Below are 25,444 nucleotides of genomic sequence, written 5' to 3'. Positions count from 1 at the left end.
GTTAGTTAGCAACTCACATTATGAATTTGCCGGTGCGTAGTACTGTAACATCACCCACTGATAGCTAGAACTTACTATTTACACATGTATAATATATACAGCTTCACAATTACACCTAATGTACCTACCAAGAGTGCTCAGGTCCATTCATACAACTTCTAAGTTCACCATAAATCAGACAGTATTATTTTAATCAGTGGTAAGTGAACTTACATAAGTAATAAATAGATGGAGAGGGATTCTATCCAAGTGTGGTTTATTTAACAAAACAGTGCTTACATGACTCAACTGCAGTATTTAGCCCTAATTTCTCTCTCTCTCTTTTTTTTTACAACTCTAGTACAAGTCTATTCACAGGACCCACCTAATAGAAACATACATTTTCAAGTGGGCCTCGATTAATTACAAAATCCTCAAGTGTCTCCAAAAATAAAAATACAGATTGATGACTGAGAGATAAATAGATAAATACACAAAAATCGAATCAAACTCAATCAGCCAATAAATAAATATAACAATAAATAACATTCAAAACATCTTTGGCCAAACTTGGGCCACCTCATTGTCCCCACAGAGTTACATTGGTGTTGGTAGATGCTTCTGCCAGTCAGAGCGCAGTGCTGACTGAATATATCTATGGGGCTCAAAAGAACATCACTGGACATGTGGCATGAAATAGCAAGTGAAAGAACAATTATATTGAGGCACTTTAAAGGATGTTGTTGGAAACGGCAACATTTCCGTGTCTATGCGTAATCCCCGAGAGGAAATAAAATGTAAGACAAGAAACAATATTCAGCCGAAAGGAAATTGAATGACTGCTTAGCTCATGTACTTATGTTATCATATGTTCTTTCTTTCTATTTTTTTATTTTATTTTTTGAGACAATTTGGGGACTGAGCATGGTGAAGCACCAATGAAATAGAAAACAGTGAGCTGAAAAAAAAATCCCCAAAACATTAAAAATGGATAACATGGGAAGAAAGTAATGATGAAACATTTGAGCCAACAAAAAGAATATTGTTACATATTTGCTTTTTGAGTCTGTGAACAACATCAATGTGCGTTCTCTGTGGTTGCTGAGTTCGACTGAGTTTCTGACTGTTCCCCGAAAATCCCTGCCAGTGTCTTAAAGCGGGGCCCCCAGTCAGTGAGGTAATCATAGTCCTCCTCGAGGTCTATTGCGAGGGACTCAATGGAGCTTAGCGACTCAGCTACAGAGCCATCTCCTTCGTAAGCGTATGTCGCTAAGGAGTCGTACGGCGGGGCTGAGTTGTCCGTGTCATGCTCTTTCAGACGCTGGTTGATGAAGTCTCGGATGTCTGCGCTGTCCTGAGAGACAGGCGGCCTGGTACCTCTTTTCATCTCAGGCTTGACATCCCTGCGGTACAGGTTGTCTTTGACAACCTTGGGATTGCGAAGTGTCCCCATGTCAAACGCGTGCGTGTCCTCTTCTCCTCCTCCTTCATCATCGTAGTGAATCACATTATCCCGGATGTCCTCTTTGGATGACATAAGGGTTTCCTTCTTCTTCTGCCGTCTCAATCCCACGTAGAGAACTACAATAACTAGGAGAACAAATCGAAATGTTTCCATGTTAGATTTCCCAAAAATATCAGGTTATTTGTGAGAAAAGTAGAGCCTCTTAGAGGTATAGTTTTAACCATTTACAGCTCAAAATATGTGTTGATCAGAGGTATGAATTTGGATTACACAACAGTAAATGTCATTTTAAACAGGACCCCTATAGTCAAAAAAAGATGATTTTGGCATGTCTTAATTTTTACTTGGCTCTACATGAGAACAGGTACTGCAGCTGAGATTGGCTGTATGGCAGAGTAGCATGCAGAGAAACTGTGGCAACTTAATTATTAAACCCTATATAAAATTTACTCGACTGGATGGACAGAAGGGTATCACCTGAGTCTCCCTCCTTCACTGAGTCCAGCTGGTTTTATGCTTAATCCTACTGAAAATGTTTAATAGGATCAAGATTTATACACAGTGTGGCCCAGAGTGTTCTTTTTTTGAGTATTGTGTTTTAAAAAAAATATATATAAAATGCTATTAACATGCGTACACATGAAACAAAGATGATGAGTATGCCAGCAAAGAGGATTAGTGTAGAAATGTGCTCGGCAAAGTGCAGGTAGTATGACTCTAGATGTTTAATCTCATTCCAACATAAGCCATACGTTTTGCCATGCTGTGTCATACCCACGATCAAAAGCAAGTGGTAATATAGAGCACAGGAACAACAGTTATAAGGGGTAAAAAAGAAACCCACGATCCCTGTTATCGTTGTCATTTTTTGTCTAGACATCTGACCTGCAAATCAATGCCTTCTTTTGCCTTGGCATCTCAAAGAATAAGATGTACTCACTGCAAAACATGCTTAGAAAAAAATAGCACAGAGCTGTAAACATTGTTGGAAGTGAAATTGTACCGCTGACAATATACCCAAAGCAACATTTTATTGTTTTTTCACACAAACCATCAGAGATTGCTCGAGGTGCTGCATATTTTAGACACCATAGTACCGCTGTGTTATTTTCAGCACGGTATATTTCCTACTCTCTCTTCACTCCTGTCAGTGCAATCTGTCTCTCTGTGTCTGTGTCCCCTTCTCAGCCTAGTCATTGAAAACTGCAGTAAAATGTGGGGGGTTTTTTCTCCTCTGGGCTTTTAATATACAGCTGCATCTAGGAGTAAGAGCAATGGGCAGGAAAAAGTGAAATCATTCAAATGAAATATTCCAATAAATACATTCAGACTGAAAAAAGCCCTGACTAGGTCGCCTCTTTTCAACCTCTCTGTAGCTCACTTTCTCTCTCCTTTCTTTTACTCTCAAGTTATTTTTATCTTCCTTTAAGTGGTGTTCCAGCTCCCCCCAGTGGCTCATTTGTAGACTTTCACAACAGACGGTTATTACAGGCTTTGTCATTAGATGCAGCCGATCCACATCGGTTTGGGAGACATAGCAATGCAGATGAACGCCTGGCTTGTTTAATTTCGACTCCTCGGTTTTTTTCCCCTCACAGGACAACTGGGTCATCCTTACAAATGCTGCACAGAAACTAAGTGGCTCTATGGAAATGTTCTCAGTGGGAGTGCTGATTTTCTCTGCCTCTTCCCTTCTCAGGGACAGCATGACAGTTTGGCATCAGCCTTAGCCTTGGGGGTGGGTCGACTTGGAGCTTTGAAGACATTCTTCTCAAATGAAGTGAACACACCGACACAGCTCTACAGCACAGTGCCACAATGTGCTTTTATGTTCAATCACATATAAAACAGTGGAAGTTGGGCTGATATTTCACATGAATACATTCATGAGGGTAATGAAAAAGGATTAATGATTAGGCATAGGTGGAATTTAACAGTGGATTCTTCGTGCACCGTAAATTAGAAGGAGATAGAGAAAAGTAAATACAGCTAAATTCAAAGGGCATGGACTTCCAGTTTAAAACAAGGTCTTCTTTAACAACCGACCATCCCACGCTTATAATTCAGAAAATGATGCCATAAACCTACATTTACTTCCTCCCAGCTATGCAGATGAGCTCAGGCATTAATAGCAGAGAATTAGGAAGGAGTTTTACAACCATGACCTTGTGGGAAATGTAAAAGCTGTAGCTTCTGAAACAGCCACAGGGCAGCAAGATTGGATTTAGTTTATAGAGCCGAGCGACCCTCCCTTTAGTCTTTAACATCTCATTGAATGACAATATTCACATGGGTTTGATAATTAACTGCAGACACTCCTGGAGAAATGCCAGCCCAACTCTGACGGTCAGCTCAGCATGTTTGGAACCAGGTATTGCCAGACACAAGGGGAAGTATATCTGGAGCACATGCATCAATATTCTTTGATGCACATGCGTCTAGTCTCACAGGGTTTTCTAAAACATTACAGTTTTCTTTGGTTACATTCAGATCAGAATTTGGCTACTAAAATCGCAGGAATTAAAAAATAAATTCTCAACTTTTCAGAGCCTGCACTAAAGGAATAGTTGTAGAGTGGAAATGTCAATAGTTTGATATTTCATAAAATGTCAGCCCCTGCTTTTTTTTTTTTTTCTCCCCTCAGAAGTTAGAGAAGATCAATATTTCTCCAAGTCCTGGCCCCATTATGAGATCGCCAGGCAAACAATGAAGACTCCAGACTGTCGCTGAACCCAGCCAAGAAAGAGTCCAACCCAGGAAAATTGGACGCAATGGTTTTTCATACAACTTAAACATATGCACACTCTGTGTTTCCTTGAGCCTCTACAGTGATAAGAAGCCATCAGACCTTTGGACGGAGCAGTTTTGCTGGACTGCCTCCAGCTGTTATGAAAAATGATGTTATATTTCCCAAAATGTCAAACTAGTTCACATTTTAATAGAGTTTATAGTACAAAGGATAAATATAGAGCAGACTAGGACTTATCCTCCTGAAATCCCATGAAATATTTTCCACAAAGAAAATGACTACTAACTATAACTGCCATAAATATAGTCATATTTCACACAGTTTGGAGTTTTCAAAAGTTTGAGAATAAAATCCGAATCTCACCGAGCAGGATGATGATACATAGAAGTATAGCAATCAGCGCTCCTGTGCTTAGACCCACAGGAAGAAAGATGGCCTCTGCACTGCAAGTTAACAGTGAACCGTCCGATTCACAGCCGCATACACGGATGGTCAATGTGCCCGTGCTGCTTTTGGGTGGGTAGCCATTATCTTCAATAACCACAGGGAGGAAGTAGATCTCCTGTAAACGTCTTCGAAAGCCGCTCCGCTTTGTCACGATTCCAGCTGTGTTATCTAAAAAAGACAAGAGCTTTTTTAAAATGTCATCAAATAAACAAAAGAGCTTCAAACACAGTCATTGATTCTTTGACAACATATGTAGTCTTGGATTTAAGAGATCTTTTTTTTTTTATGGAAAGGCCTGAAGTAGTGCAGCAACTGCTTATTCCTTGATCTGTGCAGGCTTGAAAGTTCTGAAATATTCCTCCAAGTATAACCTCACATCAGTCAGACAATCCTCTGAGCTGAATTACAACTCTCAATGTCCAAGTTTGAGAGACGAAATTTTGCCATGTCTGATAACTCTTTATGTGTGATATCAAATCCTCTCAATTTGTTTCTCTGAGTGAGATGAGAAACTTCAATAATTTGCTTCGAGCCACACCCGAGACAGTATTCCTTGAAACACCACAAAGGGTTTTCTATCTAACTGCAGAGAGTTTGTAATTATGTATGCATGTTTTATTTATGATGTTATCTTGTTTTACAGGTAGTAGATAATTTTCTATTATAAATAATTTGGGTCCAGGCTGACTGGAAGCATTTGCAGATCTCTGTCAACACAAGTAGGATTTGGGAGAAACCAGGAATGTTAAATATTAACTTTTACGTGTTCGCTGAAGTTGACTTGCTGGCTGCACCAGTGGGGGGAGACACATGGTTTTCAGTATACTCTCTCACATCTTGATGTAATGACATCACATGTGTACAGCTGAGGCAATAACTCAGATGTACATGTTTTTGTCAAACTAAACTTAAAGCAAAATAGATTAAATTATGATTTAAAATATTGTTCTGCTAGCTTTGCATGTATTATCAAATACTCTAAGTCTATAATATACAGGCTGACTATACAGTAGCAGTTCAGACAAGTCTCACCATCGACGTGTCCGATTACTACTGAAATGTGATCGCTTTCTTTAAATCATCTGTAACAGTGTTGGCAGCATTTAAATGGAGACGTCTAATGATTTAAAAATTGTTACTATTATTTATGAATGAGTACACTTGGAGAAAAGTTAAGTACGCATTAGTGAGTGTGCATTAAGAAATGTATTTTCTCAGACAACTGGGAAATTCCTTTTATTTTTTATCTATTTAAATCAATAAATATTGATTTACTTTGTAATGTCAAATCTGATGTATCAGTTGACTTTGTAACCATTTTTTGGAAATTACTTTGGGGCTGAAAACTATTAGAACAAAGACTCCGAGAATGAAACTATGAAAAGAAACCACTGCAAGCCAAGCTGTTTTTGAGCTATGTGCAAAATTGTAAACTTCATTTTGATAGTGGCACCTCCGTGTGCGGCACCTAAAGTTTTGTGGTATGAATATTCTTGGCAACAGGGAGCCTGTCGTGAAATGTTTGTTTTTATGGTTCTGACTTCATGAACCTTTTGCAGCATGGATAAATAAAGAAATAAAAAGAAGATTGGATAAAATAATCTGAATAATTCCAGTGGGGTTACTGCTGCTTTGTTGATTACACTCCTAAAAACACACAAAGGGAACAACTTGGGATGACAGCCAAAGGTGTAAGAAATTCAACTTGAATAGAGGTCGACAGTGTATACGAGGGAGAGGGAACATGTCAGGTTAAACCTGCCTGCTTCTGTCTGCTACAGCTAGACTGTCTGACCCCTGTCAAGCCAGGTTTGTTCCAGTGACGAAGCCTAGCACTTTCTCTTGACAGGAGGTCAGGCGTTTTAGCACACCTTGCATGTTGCGCACAAGCACGATTTTGTTTGTGCACTCTCTCCCCCTGTCTTACCCAACCTGTCCGCAGAGCCTGTGGTGTTTGCATTTCCTGTCCCTACCTATCAGATCTCACTTTGCCAGAAGCCTCAGAAGCACACTCTCCAGATACAGTCAGGATGCTGCAAGACACTGTGTCCAAAAGGTAAAACTGGATCAGAGGTTCGGACCAGTGCTTGTCAAGGATGGTGAATGCATTCGTTTCCCTGGCCTCATCCTGCCATGTCCCACTTTTCACTTTTCATTACCCGTCTTTCTGGTTAGACTTCAAAGGCCTCAACCGGTGCAGACTGCAGAGCTTCACATGTGATATGTGGCCTTATCACAATACAGTGTCTGACTGCATGTGTTTGGGTTATTTTTAGCACTGAGACATGCCACTCAAACCTTTCAATGAAAAGATGATCTGAAGTCTCTGTGCTTTTGGGTTTTGTTTGGAGACAGGTTTTTTGCAGGCAGCGACTGAAGAGTAATATCTCACTTGAATGTACAACCCAAGGTGATTTTTATGTCACTACCCCAGTATATTTCAGTATCATCATTACTTTCACTGTCACTTTAAAGTGTTTCAAGTGCAATTTCAATTTATCTCTGAAAAAGGTCATCTGCTTTCTAAGATTATGACCTGTTTGTCAGTATTTCATAAACTGTTAAAGCAGGAGATATGTTTCAAACTGTACTCATTGGTCAGGTATGTCAAAACAGAGAATACGTACTTCCAAAGTCTCGGATGGTAAAATTCCTGTTTTTCAGATCTTCTTTTGGTGATCTGAAGGAGAACTGTTGTCCAGCGCTTGGTAAGTCCTGGTCTTTTGCTCTGAAAGATTGTATCACCTGCAAAAAAAATAAATAAATGAATGCCACAGGTTGACAATAAAACTATTCAAATCAACTTTTTTCCTTTGCCATTTATGTGTATTAAACGTTGGTGGATTTTAAGAGGCTTGCTCTTCTCCTGCCTGTTGGTTAGTGGAAGACTGGCAAACCGCACATGCAGAAAATTGACTGAATTTGCACAGTTTGGAGGTGAAAATTATCCATCATTGAACAACGTCTAGTCGTTTTAAACTGCCTGTGTGTCAGACCTGCCACTGAATTGTTTTGCTGGACGTTTTTAGCACTTGATTGAAAACTTGTTGAAATTGCTAGATCACCTCATCACATGAAGTGATGGATTAACTTCATTCAAAACTGCTGGAGCTTGTGCAATGGTCATGGAAAGAGGCCAGCTATTTTAAATTGCATTTCTTTTATAGTGCATCTGCTTTAGGCATAGACAAATGCAGGAAAAAGACACAGTTTGATCAGTCCGACACCGACTGTTACGTACTACTGCACCTCAGCAAACTGGATCACTTACATGTGAAATGGAGTTTACTAATAGAACACCATGACAGCCACTATCCCCTCTGCACTTTCCTGTTAGACATAGACTGCTGATTTAGCCACCTCTGTGCCAGGCGGCTGACTGCTTTCTACTTTCTTTTGTTCCCCAAACATTTCAGAGATATGTCTGGAAATGGCCTTGCTGCCAATCCAGCTGTGCAATCAAGCTGCTCTTCACTTACTGGATTTAACCTGCGGGAGACCCAGTGCCCTGGTGCTGGCTCCCCCACCTGCAGGAGCCACGACTCGGCCCCACTGCCCTGCTACCCTGGCTGCGTTGTGTCTGAGGTTTTCCCTTCTCAGTATCTAAATGAAATTCCCTCCAGGGGAGTAAACTTGACACTAGGTGTGATGAGCACTCTGCTGAGGTCCTCGCTGCAGATGTACAGTTTGCACTATTGAACCCCTGCAACCAAATTAGCTTTTTTATGAATAAATGAAGCTACAAACAGACCCATCTTTTTTCAATAAATATAGGCAATTTTGTCTAATGGCCATCAAAAGACTGGGAAATCGTGTTTTGCAGTGTATTCCAAAGGAAAATGACTTAAACTATATCACATAAAACCTTCAACTTTGAATTATGTAGGTGTACTGTGATTGGTCCAGAAATATGGGCAGGTTGTCTAATGAATTGCAAGAAGAGAACCCAAATGGAAACTCCAAAACAGACTACATAACAAAAGACGGGCCTTTTATTGTGGCTGATTCAAAGTCCACCAGAAAAATGTAAAACTGAATCCAAAGTAGGCAGAGAACACAGTGTAAGTTTAAACAGACACTGCAAGAAAGAGTGAAGGGAAGCCATGAAAGTCATGGTCATGGAAGTGAAGACAGCTGGGGCAATCGACACAGGTGTAGACAATCAAGAAAATGAGACAGGGGAGGAAGTAAAACTAAGCACAGCCAAAGTAAAACAAGAACTAAATCCACAGATAACTGCTACACTGAACAAAAGCAACATTAAGGAAAATGAGCACAAATAGAAGACAACAGAAACATTAACTAGAGCATGAACACAATATGAACGAAAACCTAAAAATGCTGATGTGCAAAAAGTTCAATTATGCAAGAGCGAAAAACAAAAGCAAACTGAGAACGCAAACTCAACAAAACCATATACATATACACGCACACTTCTGGCTCCCTACTCTCTGCAGAGAGGTCAGGTGGAAAAACAGGGAAAATCTAAACCTATATGCGACAGAGGAAATATAAAAAATCTTCACAAGTAGCTCCACTTGACCTGCTGCTGGGCATCCAACACAAAGCACAGTAATGTGGTACATGTAGAGAGAAAATTAAGAAGTTGAAACAGGATTACAAGAAAATATCAAAAGTAAAAGGTGACTTTGCATTACCAACCATTGGCCAGGTATTACATCATTCCAGATTTCACTATTAGAGATGCAAGAGCAAATAGGGGGGGAGGCTAGGAAGGTATGTCGTTCCCAGGAGACCTCCCTTGTGGATACTTATCCCCAAGTAAAGGATGAAAGAGGTTACGGTCTTTTAGCATCAATTGAATTTTAAAATGCATAAAACCTTAGTAAAATAGCCTGTATTAAATGTTGGCAAGTATGCCTCCATCAGCTTTGGCTACACAAAATCTCGCTCTTATTTAAAATGTGTTTTAGTGCACCACTATCCCTCTTCTTTACCTATCAAGGACCACAGTATCTACTACTACTGTAAATCCATGTCACGCAGTATTAACTGACAATTAGCTTCACTGCTGAAACATCAGAACCTCGTATCACCTATTTAAAACAGCATTTATTATATTTTTCACAAACAGAAAATTAATTATAATCTGTCAAGTGTAAATCCACCTTACCTTGCTCTCAAAAATGCTTCACCTCTCCTCTTGATCACAAGTAGAGCTGTTGCTGCAGTAACCGCTTATTATTAATCCTTTATTTATCCAGGTAAAAAATCTCATTGAGATTAAAAATCTCATTTCCAAGAGAGACCTGGCATCATGGCAACAAAAGTCACATACCACATAGGTATATAACATTTAAAACAAATACAATATCCCATACAAACATGTGTAGAATATACCGGGCTCTATTATATATATTTTAATGGTTTTTAAGTGTATCCTGCTTCTGCACTTTTGCATACAGCAAGATGAGGGTGTCAACTAAATGCTGTAAATGCAAATGTAATTGTTCCAGCGAATCAGTGTGATTCATTAGGTCACTGTTTTAATATAGCATTATCAAAAACAAAGTAAATATAACAGAAGGAACACACTGTAGCGCCAGCTGCGCTAATATGTAGGAAGTCATTTGTTTTATATTCCCTTTATGGTTGGTTTTCTCATTTCACACTTGACCAGTTGACTCTGAGTACAGTAAATTATGGGATGTGGAAACGACCTGCTGTCTAACTTTGCCACAACCCTGATCTTCTTTATATGCAAAACTCAGTTGAAGGTTTCAGGCCACTCTCCTCCCTGCTTTCTCCACACACTTACATAAAAACAATCAGTTGCTTTTCCTGCTTGCTTGGTTTCATCCAAGTTACCAGTCATTTTGAATTGGATGTTGTGCAGCAGCACGAGACACTCTGAAACAAGCTGTTTTTACATGTTTTTAGCCGTGTGAGTGCAGACAAGGGGAACATATGATGGATTTTACAAGAGAGGCTCTGCGGTTCTTTTTTGTTAAATCTTCCAGCTGTGCTGTGCAAAACACCTGGAAGGATCATGCTGTGGAAGAAAAAGCATGCTCCGGATTTGAGGAAAAAGAAGCTCCAGAGAAATAGAAGTGCCAATTCAGGGTCACTGGAGCCTTTCCCAGCTGTCATAGGGCGAGAGGCGAGGTATGCCCCGGACAGGTCGCCAATCTATCACAGGGCTAACAGAGAGACGAGGATAACCATTCGGAACTATGTTCGAATTAAAATCACAAATTAACCTAACATGCATGTGTTTGGACTGTGTCGGAAAGTTAGAGTACACAGAGGGAACCCATCCAAACATAGCGAGAACATGCAAAGTCCACACAGAAAGGCTCCGAGGTGGATTCAAACTCAGTGAAGCAGTAATACTATACACCACGATACCATGCCACCCACGGAGATGCGATGTTGTGTTTTATATACAGGACACTTCTTGCATGATGTGACCAGTTCACCTGAATATATGAATGCCTTGATATTATTTCAACTTGTTTACTTTCTTTACCTCCCTAATACATTTGCACATGTATAACAGGTCTATATAGAAAAATAATAAATAAATAAAAATCGTAATCTTAATCTTGTTAAATAAAGGAATTTCAAAACAAAAAAATCCCCAAAACAACAGACCGAGCAAAATAAAAAGCTGATTCTATCGGTTCATCTGAAGCAGAATCAAAGCAGTCATATAATTGAACATAATGACCTCCTAATCCTTAAAGCTAGGGGCACAACCTCAGGAGAGAGAAACTATGCTCAGGGCACCAGATAGCCACTCATATCTGCACATTTATACACTCTCCTTAAACCTCCCATAAGCCACCCGCAAGTCCACAGCCGCTAGCCTGAAAACCTTTTAAAGGACGCATTGTACACCTCATTTCTTTAGAATGTGGATCGAAATATATATATATATATATAGTTTTTTTCAATCTTTTTAGATTGAAAAAAAAAACAGTTTGCTGCCTGCACAAAGCCTTGCACATCATTGAACATGCTATGTGTATCTGTACTACTGTGCTCACATTATGCTGTGAAGTGTAAATTGCATATTGGTCCAGAACTGCCTTCCGATTAGGTGTGATTAGATGAATTACATGCTCACAGGTACATGCTTTAAACTCTAAAGACAAAAACTTCAAGACAAACATTTTCCATGAGGAGATAAATGATAAAACATCCTTCCACTATCAAATACTGTTCATCATCCTGCACAGTGAAGCCATGAGCAAAACACGCTTTTGAGTGAAGGTTAACTTCAAATGAGAAACCATTCACGTTAAATTTAGGAGAAAAATGACAATTTTGTGTTTTAATTCAGTCTGGCAAGCAAGAAACATGACAAATTCACATGCCAAGGAAGACACTGATGTCTTCAAATGAAGGGCATGGGCGTTTTGATTGCAACAGACCTGACGACCAGCAAAACATCCTTAATGTGATGAGGTGTCTACGGTGATTTGATAGACTGCCAAAGACGCTGTTCCCTCACAACGCTAACTGCATATAGATGCTAGTTAATGGGCTAATTTACAGGCACAGGTGGTTTACAATCCACACAGGCAAATTCTCCACTGCATCTCAAATATATTATCCGAAATGTGCTCGAGGTTGCTGATATGCAAAGCGCCGCTTTGCTTTATGAACTGAATCCAACTCCATGACTCAGTCAGTTCGAGATTTTGATTCATACTCTGTACTACTCTGTAAGTGTTCTCGGAAAAATCCCCTGAAATAAAAGCTTTTATTCAAGTGACCTTGAGTAAGATGCAGTAGCTGGTTAGATATCAATGTGAGAGCGAAATGTGTAGCATTCCAAAAAGCAAAAACTTCCTCTAAAAAGTCTGAAATTATTTCTGCCAAAGTTGAAACAGGGACACTTTGTCACTATTCATAAAGAAGTATCCTTCATATTCAATTTGACATCTTTAGATAACTGTCAGTAAATGCTGTAAAACCATACCCCCCTCTATGGGGGAACACATATTCCAACAAGCAGATGTTATCTCGCTATAAATTAACACAATTTAATGAGTTCTGCCTAATTCCTTCAGCACCTGTCAGACAAAAGCAGCAGCTGTAAACATACCTGTCCTGCTTTAGCATTTTCACACACAAAGGTCTCATAAGGACTGGCGAGCTCAGGGGGGAACTCGTTGATGTCCAGCACTTGGACAGTGATGGCTACTCGACTGGTCAGAACTGGACTGTCTGCAGAGAGAAGCAACAAACAATTACATGAATACAGAAACAGAGACATTTTGGGTGTTTTGTTCACAGCACTGACATCATGTGGATAAATTAAGTACTACCATCTTATGACAAGCCAGAGCTCGAAGGTTTATCACTGTTGCAGTAGCATGGTCAAGTGGTTAAAGAGGCTTTCATGCTTGAGTCTCCTTGAACAGATGTTATAGCTGCTTAGCCACTGCAAGTGTTCAAATTCTGGAAAACGTCTTATGTGTGTGGAACACAGTGATGCATAAATGCTGTTTTATGATGCTTTTGACTGACGCTGAGAAGGAAAATAAAATAAATACATGCACTAAATTCATCCCATGTGTTGCTTCTAAAGCACACCTCATATTATTGTATACGGCCCTTTCGAGAGGACATTTTTTATTACAAGCCTTTTTTTAAAGGTTCTGTTATGGGTTTGAACCATAAGATGTGCATCCCATTCTAATTAGTGTGTGAAAGCCCCTTCGAGTGGGAATAGCTTGAATCCACAGTTGTTTGTTAGTGTTTCCTCACAGAGGGGATACAATGGGGAAATGTTCTCTTTGTGTGAGAGCCCAGTTAAGGTAAACTTTATGGATTTGATGTGGGAATAGGCTTTGGTGCACATTGGGAGGCTTAGCGTGTTCTCGTTTGTGTGAGTGCCAGTGCATAGGTTGGTAGGTTTGTGCGTTGCTGGGTGGTTGAGAAAAAAAAAAATGCAAGGGCGGGGGGATTGGAGAAGCAGCCACGGCTCAGTTAGCAACCTGTCTCTGACCTTGATGGAAAAAGCAATCTTCCCACCAAGGTAAAAATGACACTGATCATGGGATTTGCTGCTTTGCACTGACTGAACTACTAACACGGATGCTCAGTTGGCAAAAAGGCACTATCGCTCACTTGTGATCGAGAACTCTATTTATAAAAGTGGGGACAACTTAAAATATTTCCATATCAATAAATTCTATATTTCTATATAGTCTCAATGGTTTGAGCTAGTTAAGTTTACAGTTTTCCCTCTCATCTAATTTTAAAAACTCATCTCCATAACTGTTGTTATTATGAGTGATATATCATTCAGCCCACTAGATGGAGCAATGGCACAGTGGTTATATTTGAATCTGACTTCGAGCAGCAATTTAGCCCAAACATATGCTCTATTGATTTACTGAGTCCTGTATAGTTGTACAATGCTTGAGTGATTTGCCCTGAAGTTACCAGCTTATACTGTTTTTCTAATGCACATTTTGCATTTTTTATTTCTCATTTTAATTAAAAAAAAATACTTTATTATTGCAAGCAATCAACCACGGATCTATAAAATGCACTGCAGAACACTAATAAAAAGAAATCATTCTGAGTATCTGTCTGCTAAAAGTGTAACTGCAGATAACATAAGTAACAAAAAAACAAATTGTGTTGACTGTCATTTTTTTTGAAAAAAAAGAAAAAAAAAAGAAGAAAGATAGTAAGTGTGCTTCCTAATTGCCCCATGTCATGGTTATTACAGCATTGAATATATCTCTCCCTTGCCTTAAAATTACCAATGAGTTTAAATGCCAAAACACAACCAGTTAATCTAGCCCTGCCTCTTATTTAGCACGCCTTCTGTTCAGCCCAGTGTCTCAGGGGAACAGCACGCACTGCTCTCATTTTGCTGCATGACTGCAGTGTCTACAGACGACCAGACGGATCGCCAAGGTCTCCGAACTAAAGTGTCTCCAGCTCAGGTGTTGTGACCAGGTGTTTATCGCCGACGAACAAAAGCATAAATGCCATCCAGCAACTCTGTCGATACTGCTGGATGCTTTCCACCAAGTGTAACGGGAATAAAAGGTGTGGGCGGATAAATGTTAAAAAGCATTAGCGGCAAGAACACTCGGTAGATACCGAGGCAGGTCAAATACAGAGGTCTGCAATAATTTACTGTTTATTGAAAACTGCTGTGCAATACTAAATAGGGCTGCTACAGACTGTAGATAAGTTAGAACAATTATTTTTTTTCTCTGTGTGTGCGTGACCTCTCCTCAACAACTGGATTTTTTTGTATGGGCACTGAAGGCATCCTTGCTTTAGTATTTATTGTTGTTATCCATGGTTTAAGACCTGAATAACAGACAGCAAACATGCCAACGATGACAATAGTATCCAGAAGAGTGGAGCCATAACAGCCATCCAATACCCAGAACACAAAGTACTGCCAAATCTAACTCAAGGTCAAACACAGATTTGAACTCAAGCTGGGACACAAACTCTGGGGTGCTGGTTTTATCTCTGTTCTTGCTGCACCAGTCCAACTATTATTTTTAAACACTGGCTCTGGAAGTTTTGTTTATTTCTTTTTTTGTTATTGTCAGTGAGTAACATTGTCTGTAGATGAACATTGATCCTCTGAGAGGGGTGGGCAGAGGTCTGGATCAGAGCCCGACTTGTAGCGAGGTGATAAGAAAGGAGTGAAGCGCAGGTGGGTGAGGATAAAATGAGCAGAACTTCCCCCTGATTCCTGCATCTAGTATGACACACTGAACATGTAACTGCCTATTAAAACTTCCATCTCGCTTCTCTTCCTCTTCATCTGTGCTGTTTCCTCTCAGTCTACCTCATCCTGCAATTTCTTGGCACTTATGCACAAAAGCCACACAAAGAAAGGCGCACACACATTGAAAACAAAATTAGCATGTCACTTCCATGACCTTGAGGGGAAGTGACTAATATCAGTTTCCAAGGCGACAATGACTCAAGTTTTAACAGCCCATATTTCACAGTCTGTCCTAATGAATATACAGCATGTGTAATTTTGATTGAGCACCAGCCTGCCTCTGGGATAATGACTTTGACGGTTCTTAGCAGATTTGATGACTTGATGACGATGGATTTGCTTATTTATCCAGAAATTTGCTCCACTTCCTTCATAAAAACATAATTAGCTTGATGACATGTCTTAAAGCCACAGCTTCACATTAGTTCCATCCTTTTCCGAGCTTGGCTCACAACATGCTGCGATGCTGCTGCGTCGGCGGACTGTTAAACTGTGGAAGGTTCACGTTTTATTGCGGCGTAAGTAAAAGTTGACTCTGGCAAGACAAGCTCTCTTCCAATGCCAGTGACATCAAACGTGCTAAAAGAGGCAGTTAAAAATGAAAACAGAGTTAAGGCAAGTATGCTAGAGGAGACAATGTCCTGAAGACACATCCCTCTGGGAGAGCTATCATAGTTTATAGATACCTATAAACCTTTCCAGCAAAATGGGATTGAGTATTGACTTGAGTAAAAGTGCATTAAATCTTTCACGCAGATTAAGGTGGGGGAAGGACAATGACACCTGCGTGAATCATAACTGATCTCATTGTCATACTTACTGAGTTTTGTCGCTACGATGGAGATATTGTGTTGGGCGATGTTTTCTCTGTCAAGAAGTTCGTTTGTAGAAATCGTTCCCTCCACTGGATCAATGTCAAAGTAGCTGTCCAAGTCGGTCTTCCAGTCAATGGAATATCTGAAAGAAAACGTTAGTTTAAAGACATCCATTTGCAGCACAAACCAGCAAATTAAACCACAGCGATTTTCCTTCTAGCTTCATGTATATGAGTTAGGTGTAATGTAATGTTGGCGTAGCCTTCATTACTCATTCTGAATGGTCATTTCCAGGAAATGTGCTGAGGATCGCATATACATTCCAATCTAGTAATGGGGCACACGTACTTTGGCCATGCTGAGCTAACGGTTTTCTTGGGAACATAAATGAATTTTGGGCACAGTTGAAACCGTATCAATCTCTCATGCTCAATGAACAACAAAGGCATAAAGTGTTGGTTCGATGTCTGAGAACAGAAGGCATGATGTCCTCTCTGTGAAATGCATCTTTGGTCTTACTGAGTTGCTCTGAATGCAAACTATGAAACACAAAAGAGATCTGAGAGCAGACCGCATGGCAGTGACAGCGCCATTCATCACTCCATGCTATTTGATCTTAAAAGGCTATTTTTCATTAATAATTTTGTGATCGTCAATGGCGTTCCAGCAGGAATAAATAGATTGTCTTTTTTCATTCTCATTCACAATTAGGTCAGTTGAGATGTAATGGGAATCTGGTGCCTTACTCATGGTCATTTCTACAGGGCTGATAGTAAATTTTTCATGGGAGTGAGTCCGCATTCACTACATACAGAAAAGGCTGTCTTTGCCACTATCCTGGTAAAAAAAAACATTTTGTTCCATGCCAAAGTATTTGATCTTAAAAAGCTATTTCTCATGAATATTTATAATGCTTGTTTTCCACACTACAGAGCCTCAAACTGGACTTGACTCAGTCATTAAGAGAAAAAAGCCTGGCTTACATTTACACCCTCAAGTCTTTTACTGTAATCAGGTTGATAACAACACCACTTGAGTAATATTTTCTATGAGCTTGGGTTCCATTAAATTTTCAGTTTAGTTTTGGGTCAGTCGCCATTTTCTCTTTAACTCTGCATTGCATGCGGCCTTGAAGCGAACATGATCGTGTCAAAATAGTTTAGTGTGAGTCTCTTTGATAAATATTACAGCCAAACTCCCATCAAAAGTTCAAAAAAATCAATAGGTGTAATTTTTCCTCAGGGTAAAACATTTTATTTTTATGCTTTTTGTGGGGAGAGGGTATCATTGTTGTCAACCTGCTAGTCAAGCACATGTGTTGCTTTCACCGTGGCCCATGCAGTTGGTATTACAAGATATCGCATGTTCATTAACAAACAGCGCTGGTATTCAGTTCAACGACACAATACGTATCAACACATCAGTCACAGTTTCTAAAAGTGCATTACAAAGATGAAAAAAACATTAATTCTGTATTCATGTGGGACAAAAAGCATGTAAAATAGTTTTACTTGTAATTGTCCTAATCTCTGAGTTATCTTTAAATAGAATAGAGCTCATCAACAGCTAGGAATAAGAAATCACAGATATAAAGAGTCTATTTAAGATCAACTCAGTGCAGACAGCTGTAGATATGAAAATTAATTATGGCGTTATCTCCTTCTTTGAATTGCGATGATGTTAATTCACTTCAGTGCACATTGCACACAGTGCACAAGGTGATTTAAGGGAAAAAAGGAAGGCATGTTTCAGTTTATTTTCTACAGTCGTTGGTTTTTAGAGTTTATGGTTTTACTGTGGTAGCATTTTAAAGTCCATGACCAATGTGCCTCTTCAAAGTCTTGTGATCTGTGTTACTGCCTTTTTTAGGCAGAGGCCTTTCCATCTTTAAGTTCTGAAAACTAACACAAGCTGTAGGAAGCTCTATAGAATCAGCCAACAATGCACTATTCATGATGCCCTTTTTGTCCCTGCAGCTAGAGATAGCTTGACACTATACTGCTAAATAGTGTTACTGGTCGAGTCTAAATGTCTAAAAGCATTATTCCTTATGCATGATGGGTCACTGGGTCCGTTGTTTTGAAGTGAAGAATGTATGGCTCTCTAAAGGCACACAAATGAACAATGTCAGCTGTGGTATTGATGAATATTTAAAATGTTGGAGACAAAGTGGAGATCCACAGAGTAGAGGGCATTCGTTTTTTGTTGTACAAATCTTTGCTTCTTCTCTTCTTTTGTTTTCCCTGGGATGAAATATTCATAATAAAACAACTACTGTCCATGCAACATGTTTTTTTTTTCCCATTTTTTGCGTAACACTCTGGTAATTCATCTCTGAAATCCATTACTATAAAGCAATCCACCTGAATAAGAGCAGCTAATATGTTTTAAAAAGCGAAAGGGTTCTCATACATTTTTAAGAATGCACTCTTTTGTCTTTGCAAAGGACAGTCTATTGTTATCCACCACTGAGGTTTAATGGTAGAAAATGGGGCAGCATGAGTAAGTGTGCGTTCTATGTATGTGTGTGCGTGCAGTGGCGGGTGCATATCGAGGCAGAGAGATTGAGAAAGAAAAGGAGCGTCTTGCCTTGATTATAAATCAGAAGATGAGTGAGGCATGTCAGATCTATAAAACTGAGCTGTAATGTTAAAATGTCTCACCTGATAATTACCCAGGAGAGAGCAGCAGCGCCTTATAAAGGACCCTTCAGCTTTCATAAACTAGGTGGTTGATTTCAGCGTTCAACAAAAAACTATTAAAGAGGAAATTAAAACCTGAGTAATTAATTCTAATAATATAAATTAGCAAAGGGAATGAATTTCCATTTGTTTTTAGTACCCTTGTAAGGTTACATGGATATATTATGCTATGGTTTACACTTTTCTTTCATCTAACACATTCTTAGATCTATTACTTCTGAGCAGTATTTAATGCAAACATGTCATCTGCATTGTCCAAAGCAGACTTACTACAAGCTACAACACTGTGAAGTGATGATACTGTATGCATTTATGTAGAATCCACAGCCATGTATGTAAACCTTGATTTATTGAAAACGTGTTTTGTTCAGAATGTCTTGAAAATACTTTATCAGCAATACTAAACTGATACAACAAAAGGGATTAGATTTGAGAAGGTAAAACGTAATTCACTGTACAATCTGGGTTTTGATTGCATGATACAGTAAGTATTTCCTTCACTGTTAAAAAAAAATGATGCATGCAATCTTAAATGTTTATATAGAAGTCTATGGGAAAACAACCTGCACCCGACAAAAATAAAGCAAAAGAAAAAGAAAAAAACAAACAAAACAAGGTATGAAATCTGTTTTGTAAAATCAATTTTGTAAATTATGCAGATTTTTAAGGTCCACTCTTTGTCACCTACAGTTTTAAAAGTGATTGGTGAAAATGTTCGTCCTGTTCCTTCTTAACTGGACTTAAACAGTATGAAAGGTGTCCAGTAACAAGTCCAGTGTCTTAGTTGTTGCTAGAACTGCAATCTTCTGGACAGAGACCTCTGATGTTGTGCTTAGAATCTGGTGGAGTCTCTCTCCCAGTTTGGGGGGGTTACAGCTTCTGATGTAACTAATACCACTGGGATCACTTTGGACTTTACCTTTCACATGTGTTCCTACTGTCTGCTCTATCAACCACAAGCTGATGCTTTGGCAGTCTGGTGGGTTTTCCAATGCTCTTCTGAGCATTGGAAAACGGTCATGGTCACGTGTTGACTTATATACCTAATCGGCTTGGTTGCTATAATGCCTGATAGGAATTTGTGTTCTGTGGAGAGGCAGGTAATTGGCTGTTACCTGCCTTTAGGGGATCCTTCATGATCAGGATTGTTCTGCCTTGTCTGGATGAATACCTGCTATTAGCAGCCCCTTATTCGTGCTGCCAGGCAATCATGGATCGCCAAATCCTCTTGAGAACAAAGGGCAAAAATATCTTCCAATTTAACTTTTTTTGTGATTTGTATGTCGACTACAGGGGCCATAAATGAACAGGCTGGATCTCAGGAGGAGATAGCTTTTTCATAGGCTGGGCTTGTGCCGGGTCCCGGTACTGTCCAGTTCTTCATTCCAGAAAGTGGATGTCTGTCTTTGTGAAGTTGACTGGTTCTTGTTCTGGGAGGTGTGCTCTTAGGTCCAATAGCCACTTGGAGTTTGTGTTGTGTGACAACTCTTTTTCCCACATATTCTTCAAAATTGTTCCGTTTCAGCTCCGGATCGTTTTCAGTTGGGTTGATACCTTGTGTTTGGCCATAATCTTTAACCTCAGCTCAGTAGATGAATTGGTCATTGCTTTCTTCTGTCAGGGCTGGCTTATTATGTCCATACTGCTCACTATTGTTCCCAGTGTGCTATCGCCTCTCAATGTCCAGCTTTGTAGTGTTCTTTCAATGATGTTGTGCCAACAAATTGTCTGCCTTTGTTGGCATAATTACATAGGTTCCTGCTGCTTTATCCCTATTTGTTATCTGCAAAACAAATTAAACATAACAACAGGTATCTCTAATGTTCAGCTTGAGAGGGAGGGATCAATACATTCAGTTTAGTTTAATGAGTCATTATAAACTATTAAAAACTAAAGTCACTAATTTTTGTTTTGAAAGTACACAGAATATTTAAATATACTTAATGACAACTCTTACAAAGTTCAAATAGGCTGCTTATGTTGTGTAACATTACCGGCAAGTGTAGACCTGCTAACAGATCATCCTAGCAGGATTTTAGATGGCAGTGTCAAATGTTCTACATAGACTGATTGGGCTTTAGACTGATGAGTAAACCTGACAAAACTCTCAAGATTAAAGCTATGATGACACTGATGAATGAAGACTGGAAACACCGATGAATAGAGATCTAAAACCTTCAATCACCGGCTGCAGAATGACAGTACTTCCCTATTTAACACTTTTATTCTCAAGAGAATACCAAGGGCAATTTGGCTCAATAGCCTGAGCTCTTGAAGATGGATGCGCGTTTAGATCCTACCATACTTTACTCAAGTATTTAGTACAAATTATAGTCTGAATAATGTCAACCAATGTGTTTCTTTTAATGGCAGGGATTTCTGAATCACGGGAAACACTGTAATGTAGCTGTGTTGTCAAGGTTCTACATAAAACCATCATGACGATGCAAATTTAGTATAATTAAGTTGGCACAAAATGCATAGCATCTTGACAAGTCTGTTAATCTTAGTAATTAAGAAAAGAAGTAAGTGTTGTTCATTCAGCATCATATTCGGTCAGTGGCATAACTGATTGCATGAAAAACTGATTTTCAAGTGCAGTTTGTCTCTGAACATTCCTACAAAAGAGAAATATTTCGAATTATATACAGTGCTGTGCAACATTCTTCAGGCACATTTTTTATTTCTTTTGTTCTTATATTTTAAAAGTGTCTGGACTTCTTTAAAATTTCTTGAAGATATTTCACCTCTCAACCTCTCATCTGAGAAGTTTCTTCAGTTCTAAGAGCAACTGGTGGAGAGTCCCAGATTTTTAAGTCCTGTTGGGAGTGTCCCTAAGAGGATCCTGGACCCCCTGTTGTTCCTCTTCCTAATCACACAAGCAAAGGTGTGAAAACAGGTGTGGGTCACAATCAGCCAAAGTTTTGGGTGAACCTGTTGTGAGACCTTGCCCCACCCTATCATGTGACTTACTGAGAACAAATGACCTAAGATGTGAGTGGGCATTAAAGTGTCTGGGAAGGGATCTCAAAACTGGATTATAGATGGCAGACAGTTGGTGTCGTAAGCCACCGCCTCTGTTTGAAGATGGTTGTTCACAGTGGACATAGATGGCTTTTTCACTCCTCTTTCAAACCCTCTGTCTTCTCTGTCCAAGAAGTGGACATTGGCATTCTCAAAAAAATGGCCTTTGTCCTTTAGATGCAGGTGTACAACTCCAGATGCTCTTCTTTCCAAGCTCCTTACACTACGATGACCTGGATGACTGAGAAGCCTCACAGATATGCTTCTTATAGTTTATTAAACTGTGAATAAGTATAAAAACACACCTAATTCATGTCTTCACACAACTTAACATAGAAACTATTTTAAATTGTATCTTTTGGTACCTTGTTACAACAGTTTAGTTGACTATACAGAAAATTCCAAAATTCCAGGCTATATTTTACCCAATGGTAGTGGGCATGTGATTAAAATTGATAGAATTATGAATGCAGAAAAGTCCAGCCAGATTTTAGTGGATCATGCAATACCATCTGGAAAGCATCTAACTGGCAACAGCGTCATTTTTCCAGCACAAAAGTGATGCCTTACATGTTATTAATGCAACAAAAGTGTATCCTGCTCGAAAAATGTGCCTCTTCAAAGTCCAGACCTCATCATGGCAGACAACATCCAGAGAATTGTATTGTATGCCCTTTAACAAGACTGGAGAACTATGCCTGAAAACTGCTTACAGAAATAACAAGAAACCTTGCTTAAGAGAGTTCAGGCTGTACTGGAGTTACTTATACTATCTGGTTACACCAAATATTAACCTTTGAATTATACTCATGTTTTAATAACTCAGTGCACATATTTCCCATTTTTCTGCAGAATATAAAGAAATGAGAGGTTACTCAAGACATTTGTGTAGTACTGTGGAGACATATGTTTGTGATTTAAATACAACCACTTCCTGGGGCATTAAAAACAAAGGTTTTCCAGACAGTTTCCACTGTGTGCAAAATATTTGTGGCAGTTTAACTTGAAAGAAACCTGAGACTGGCTTACCCTTTGATAAATCAGATCACTTTTCCCACCACTGAGATATAACAAAACTGATAAAACTGAACTGTGATTAAACACCATGTGCAGAAATATATGTCTACAGGATCTACTTTTTAATCCTGAAGAGTTTAACTTTACCTGACTGGGCTGCTGCTGGCATCCAAATCCTGTGCAGTCACTGCTCCGATGATGGTCCCCGCAGGTGTGTCCTCATACACATCCATCACATAGGAGGGCTTATTGAACACCGGAGGCTCATCCACATCCAAAACGTTAATCTTCACTGTTGCTGTGTCTTTGAAGGCCCCAGAGCTCTGAAATCTTGGATCCAGGTGAGCGTTGGAAGCATCTACCTTAAAGGTATATGCCTTCTTTGTTTCATAGTCCAGAGGCTGAGTGAGGGGAAAAAAGAAGTAATTTTTACCTCCAACTTGTTTGCAAATCATAATTGTGTCATGTGTTTGCACTTCTGATCTAATGCACTTTTGGTGTAGTGTTCATCATGTACGTGCTAAGAGCTCTTGAGGAAAATGCTGCAACTCGATATCAGCATCGCTGTTGACAGCAGTTTCCTCTCACTTCATTTTTGTTATATTATCATTTTCAAGCATGAGTAACTGCTATCAAATGTCAACATCAGTCTTCACATTCAATAAAAAACAGCATTACGTGTTATTTCCTGTATTTATTCAGTTTGGCAAAACACATTCAAGCGGCATTGTTCACACCTGCCTGCGAAAAAAAGAGTAAATGCATGTGAAAAAAGCAACAACTGATATGATAGGAAGGATAATGATTGTGTGTATGCTTGTTGTTTACATGACAGGTCAATTGGCAGTTAATAGTACAGTAGCACCAAGTTCATGAGACACATATTGCAGGTCCTGACCAGGTCAACGTTTCCCCCCCTCTCAGGGTGATTAAGTCAAGCAGCACTTATTTGGTTCAGCAGGACTTCACCCCACATACAAGAGTTCTCAAACAATAGCTTCAGAGTTCATATGTTCTTCCTACTTGAGCGTCTGACATATCAGCTCAGGGTCAATTAGTGAAAAGCGAGGGGTGGAATGAGCGGCCTCGGCATGTCTGCGAATGAGGTGTACACATCCGACAGCAATGACACCCGTGTTCGTGCTTCTGCCTGTCTCCTGCCCTCTCATGTGTGACCAACCGTACTTGGCAAGCTTGCAGTTGGTCACGCTCTACTGGCCGGGAGTCACATGAGAGACATTCCTTTCTGTGTATTTCAAATTGACTAACATGTAACCACTATGGCAGCAATGCTATCTCCCTGCCTCAGGTCTTTGGCTTCTCTGGCCTGCTGTTTCAGAAGACACCAAGTGAAAACAGCTGGTAATAGGGCTGCAAAATGTTCTTATGTGAAGAGACAGAGGCTGTGGGAGAGTGGGTAAGCTGGAGGATGCCTAAAATTGAGGATTTTTTTTTTTTTGCCATGCAAAATGAATATGACTAAATCATCTGTCCAAATTAAATGCACATGAATTAGCAATGTAATTAGAGTCCAACCACTAGAAATAATCAGAGGCTGTGCAGTCATGATTTCACAGTGATAACAGATGCTTCTCAAGCCCTCTGTCTCTCTTCCATCTCCACGGCTTCACAGTCTTGCACTTGCAGCAGGTGTCCATAAAAAGAAAAAAAAAAGAAAAAAGAGAGCGAGAGCACTATGTGAAGGCAAGCCAATCTGAAAGCAATCATTGACCATCAACCACCATGATTGGTTTGATTACAGTGCACCAGATGCAACTGGCTAGGCACAGCTATAAGATTCTTTAACAGGAAATACACTCTGTCCCTTTCAATCACTCTCAAGAGGTGACAACATCAAGGGAAGACAGAGCTCCCTGAAGCAACAGTCTGGTGTAAAAACTGAATTAATTGTGGGTGTCAGTCAAATTCTGATCGCCGCAATCAAGCGAGAAGTTTCCCCAAAGTTACACCGACACCTGCAAAGTAGTCTGAAATGTACAACAGTCAGTGTTTACTGAGCTTCCTGCTGTGAATTCCTGGAAACCAGCATCAAAAGGAAATCTCTGTGCTTTTGTTTCTTAAAAAGTATGTTTGAGAGAACTGAAATAACTGCACCAATAAGATATTTAAAACAGTTCTCATTACCTGAATTTATACGATTCAAACCCCGCATAAACAAAGCAAAATGAATAACATACTAATAATAGGCCCTCTGGCATAGTACATCATACTGTGCCTGGACCGGCATCTGTAGGCAGCCATGCATAGTTCAACAGTAATACTTGCACAGGTGGAGAAGGAGGAGGGAAGGCGGTGGTGGGCCTGTGGACAGCAGGAGGTGTACGCCCGGCCTCATTAGCCAGAATCTCACTGGGGATAGGGAGAAGCTCTGCTTTCCATCTCAACATGCTGCATCACCACAATTAGGATACAGGCCCAAAATCTCACCCTTTATAACTGTCTAATTTTCTTGTAATCCGCAGCTAGCTGAGGACAGTCTTGCGG

The 25,444-nt window shown here is 39.6% G+C and overlaps 1 protein-coding gene across 1 annotated transcript in view; it reads right to left on the bottom strand.

The window, feature by feature from the left end:
- Positions 1 to 249: 249 nt before the first annotated feature.
- The window catches only part of LOC146567096 (cadherin-12-like), a 100,642-nt gene continuing 75,447 nt past the window's right edge, over positions 250 to 25,444 (bottom strand). Inside the window, exons 7-12 of the mRNA XM_085286701.1 lie at positions 23,087 to 23,340; positions 16,202 to 16,338; positions 12,715 to 12,836; positions 7,268 to 7,385; positions 4,557 to 4,808; positions 250 to 1,569 (exon numbers count right to left, since the gene is read on the bottom strand). Of these exons, the coding sequence (XP_085142827.1) occupies positions 1,058 to 1,569; positions 4,557 to 4,808; positions 7,268 to 7,385; positions 12,715 to 12,836; positions 16,202 to 16,338; positions 23,087 to 23,340 (1,395 nt within the window). The 3' untranslated portion in view covers positions 250 to 1,057. The remainder of the gene's footprint in view (positions 1,570 to 4,556; positions 4,809 to 7,267; positions 7,386 to 12,714; positions 12,837 to 16,201; positions 16,339 to 23,086; positions 23,341 to 25,444) is intronic.

The sequence above is a fragment of the Mchenga conophoros genome, linkage group LG9, assembly GCF_057382185.1.
Source record: "Mchenga conophoros isolate Kocher_MC1m ecotype Shallow Benthic linkage group LG9, M_conophoros_male_GT1.1, whole genome shotgun sequence".
Lineage (NCBI taxonomy): Eukaryota > Metazoa > Chordata > Actinopteri > Cichliformes > Cichlidae > Mchenga > Mchenga conophoros.
Note: the sequence above shows the minus strand (reverse complement) of the source record. Positions and strands in the feature narration are given on the sequence as shown.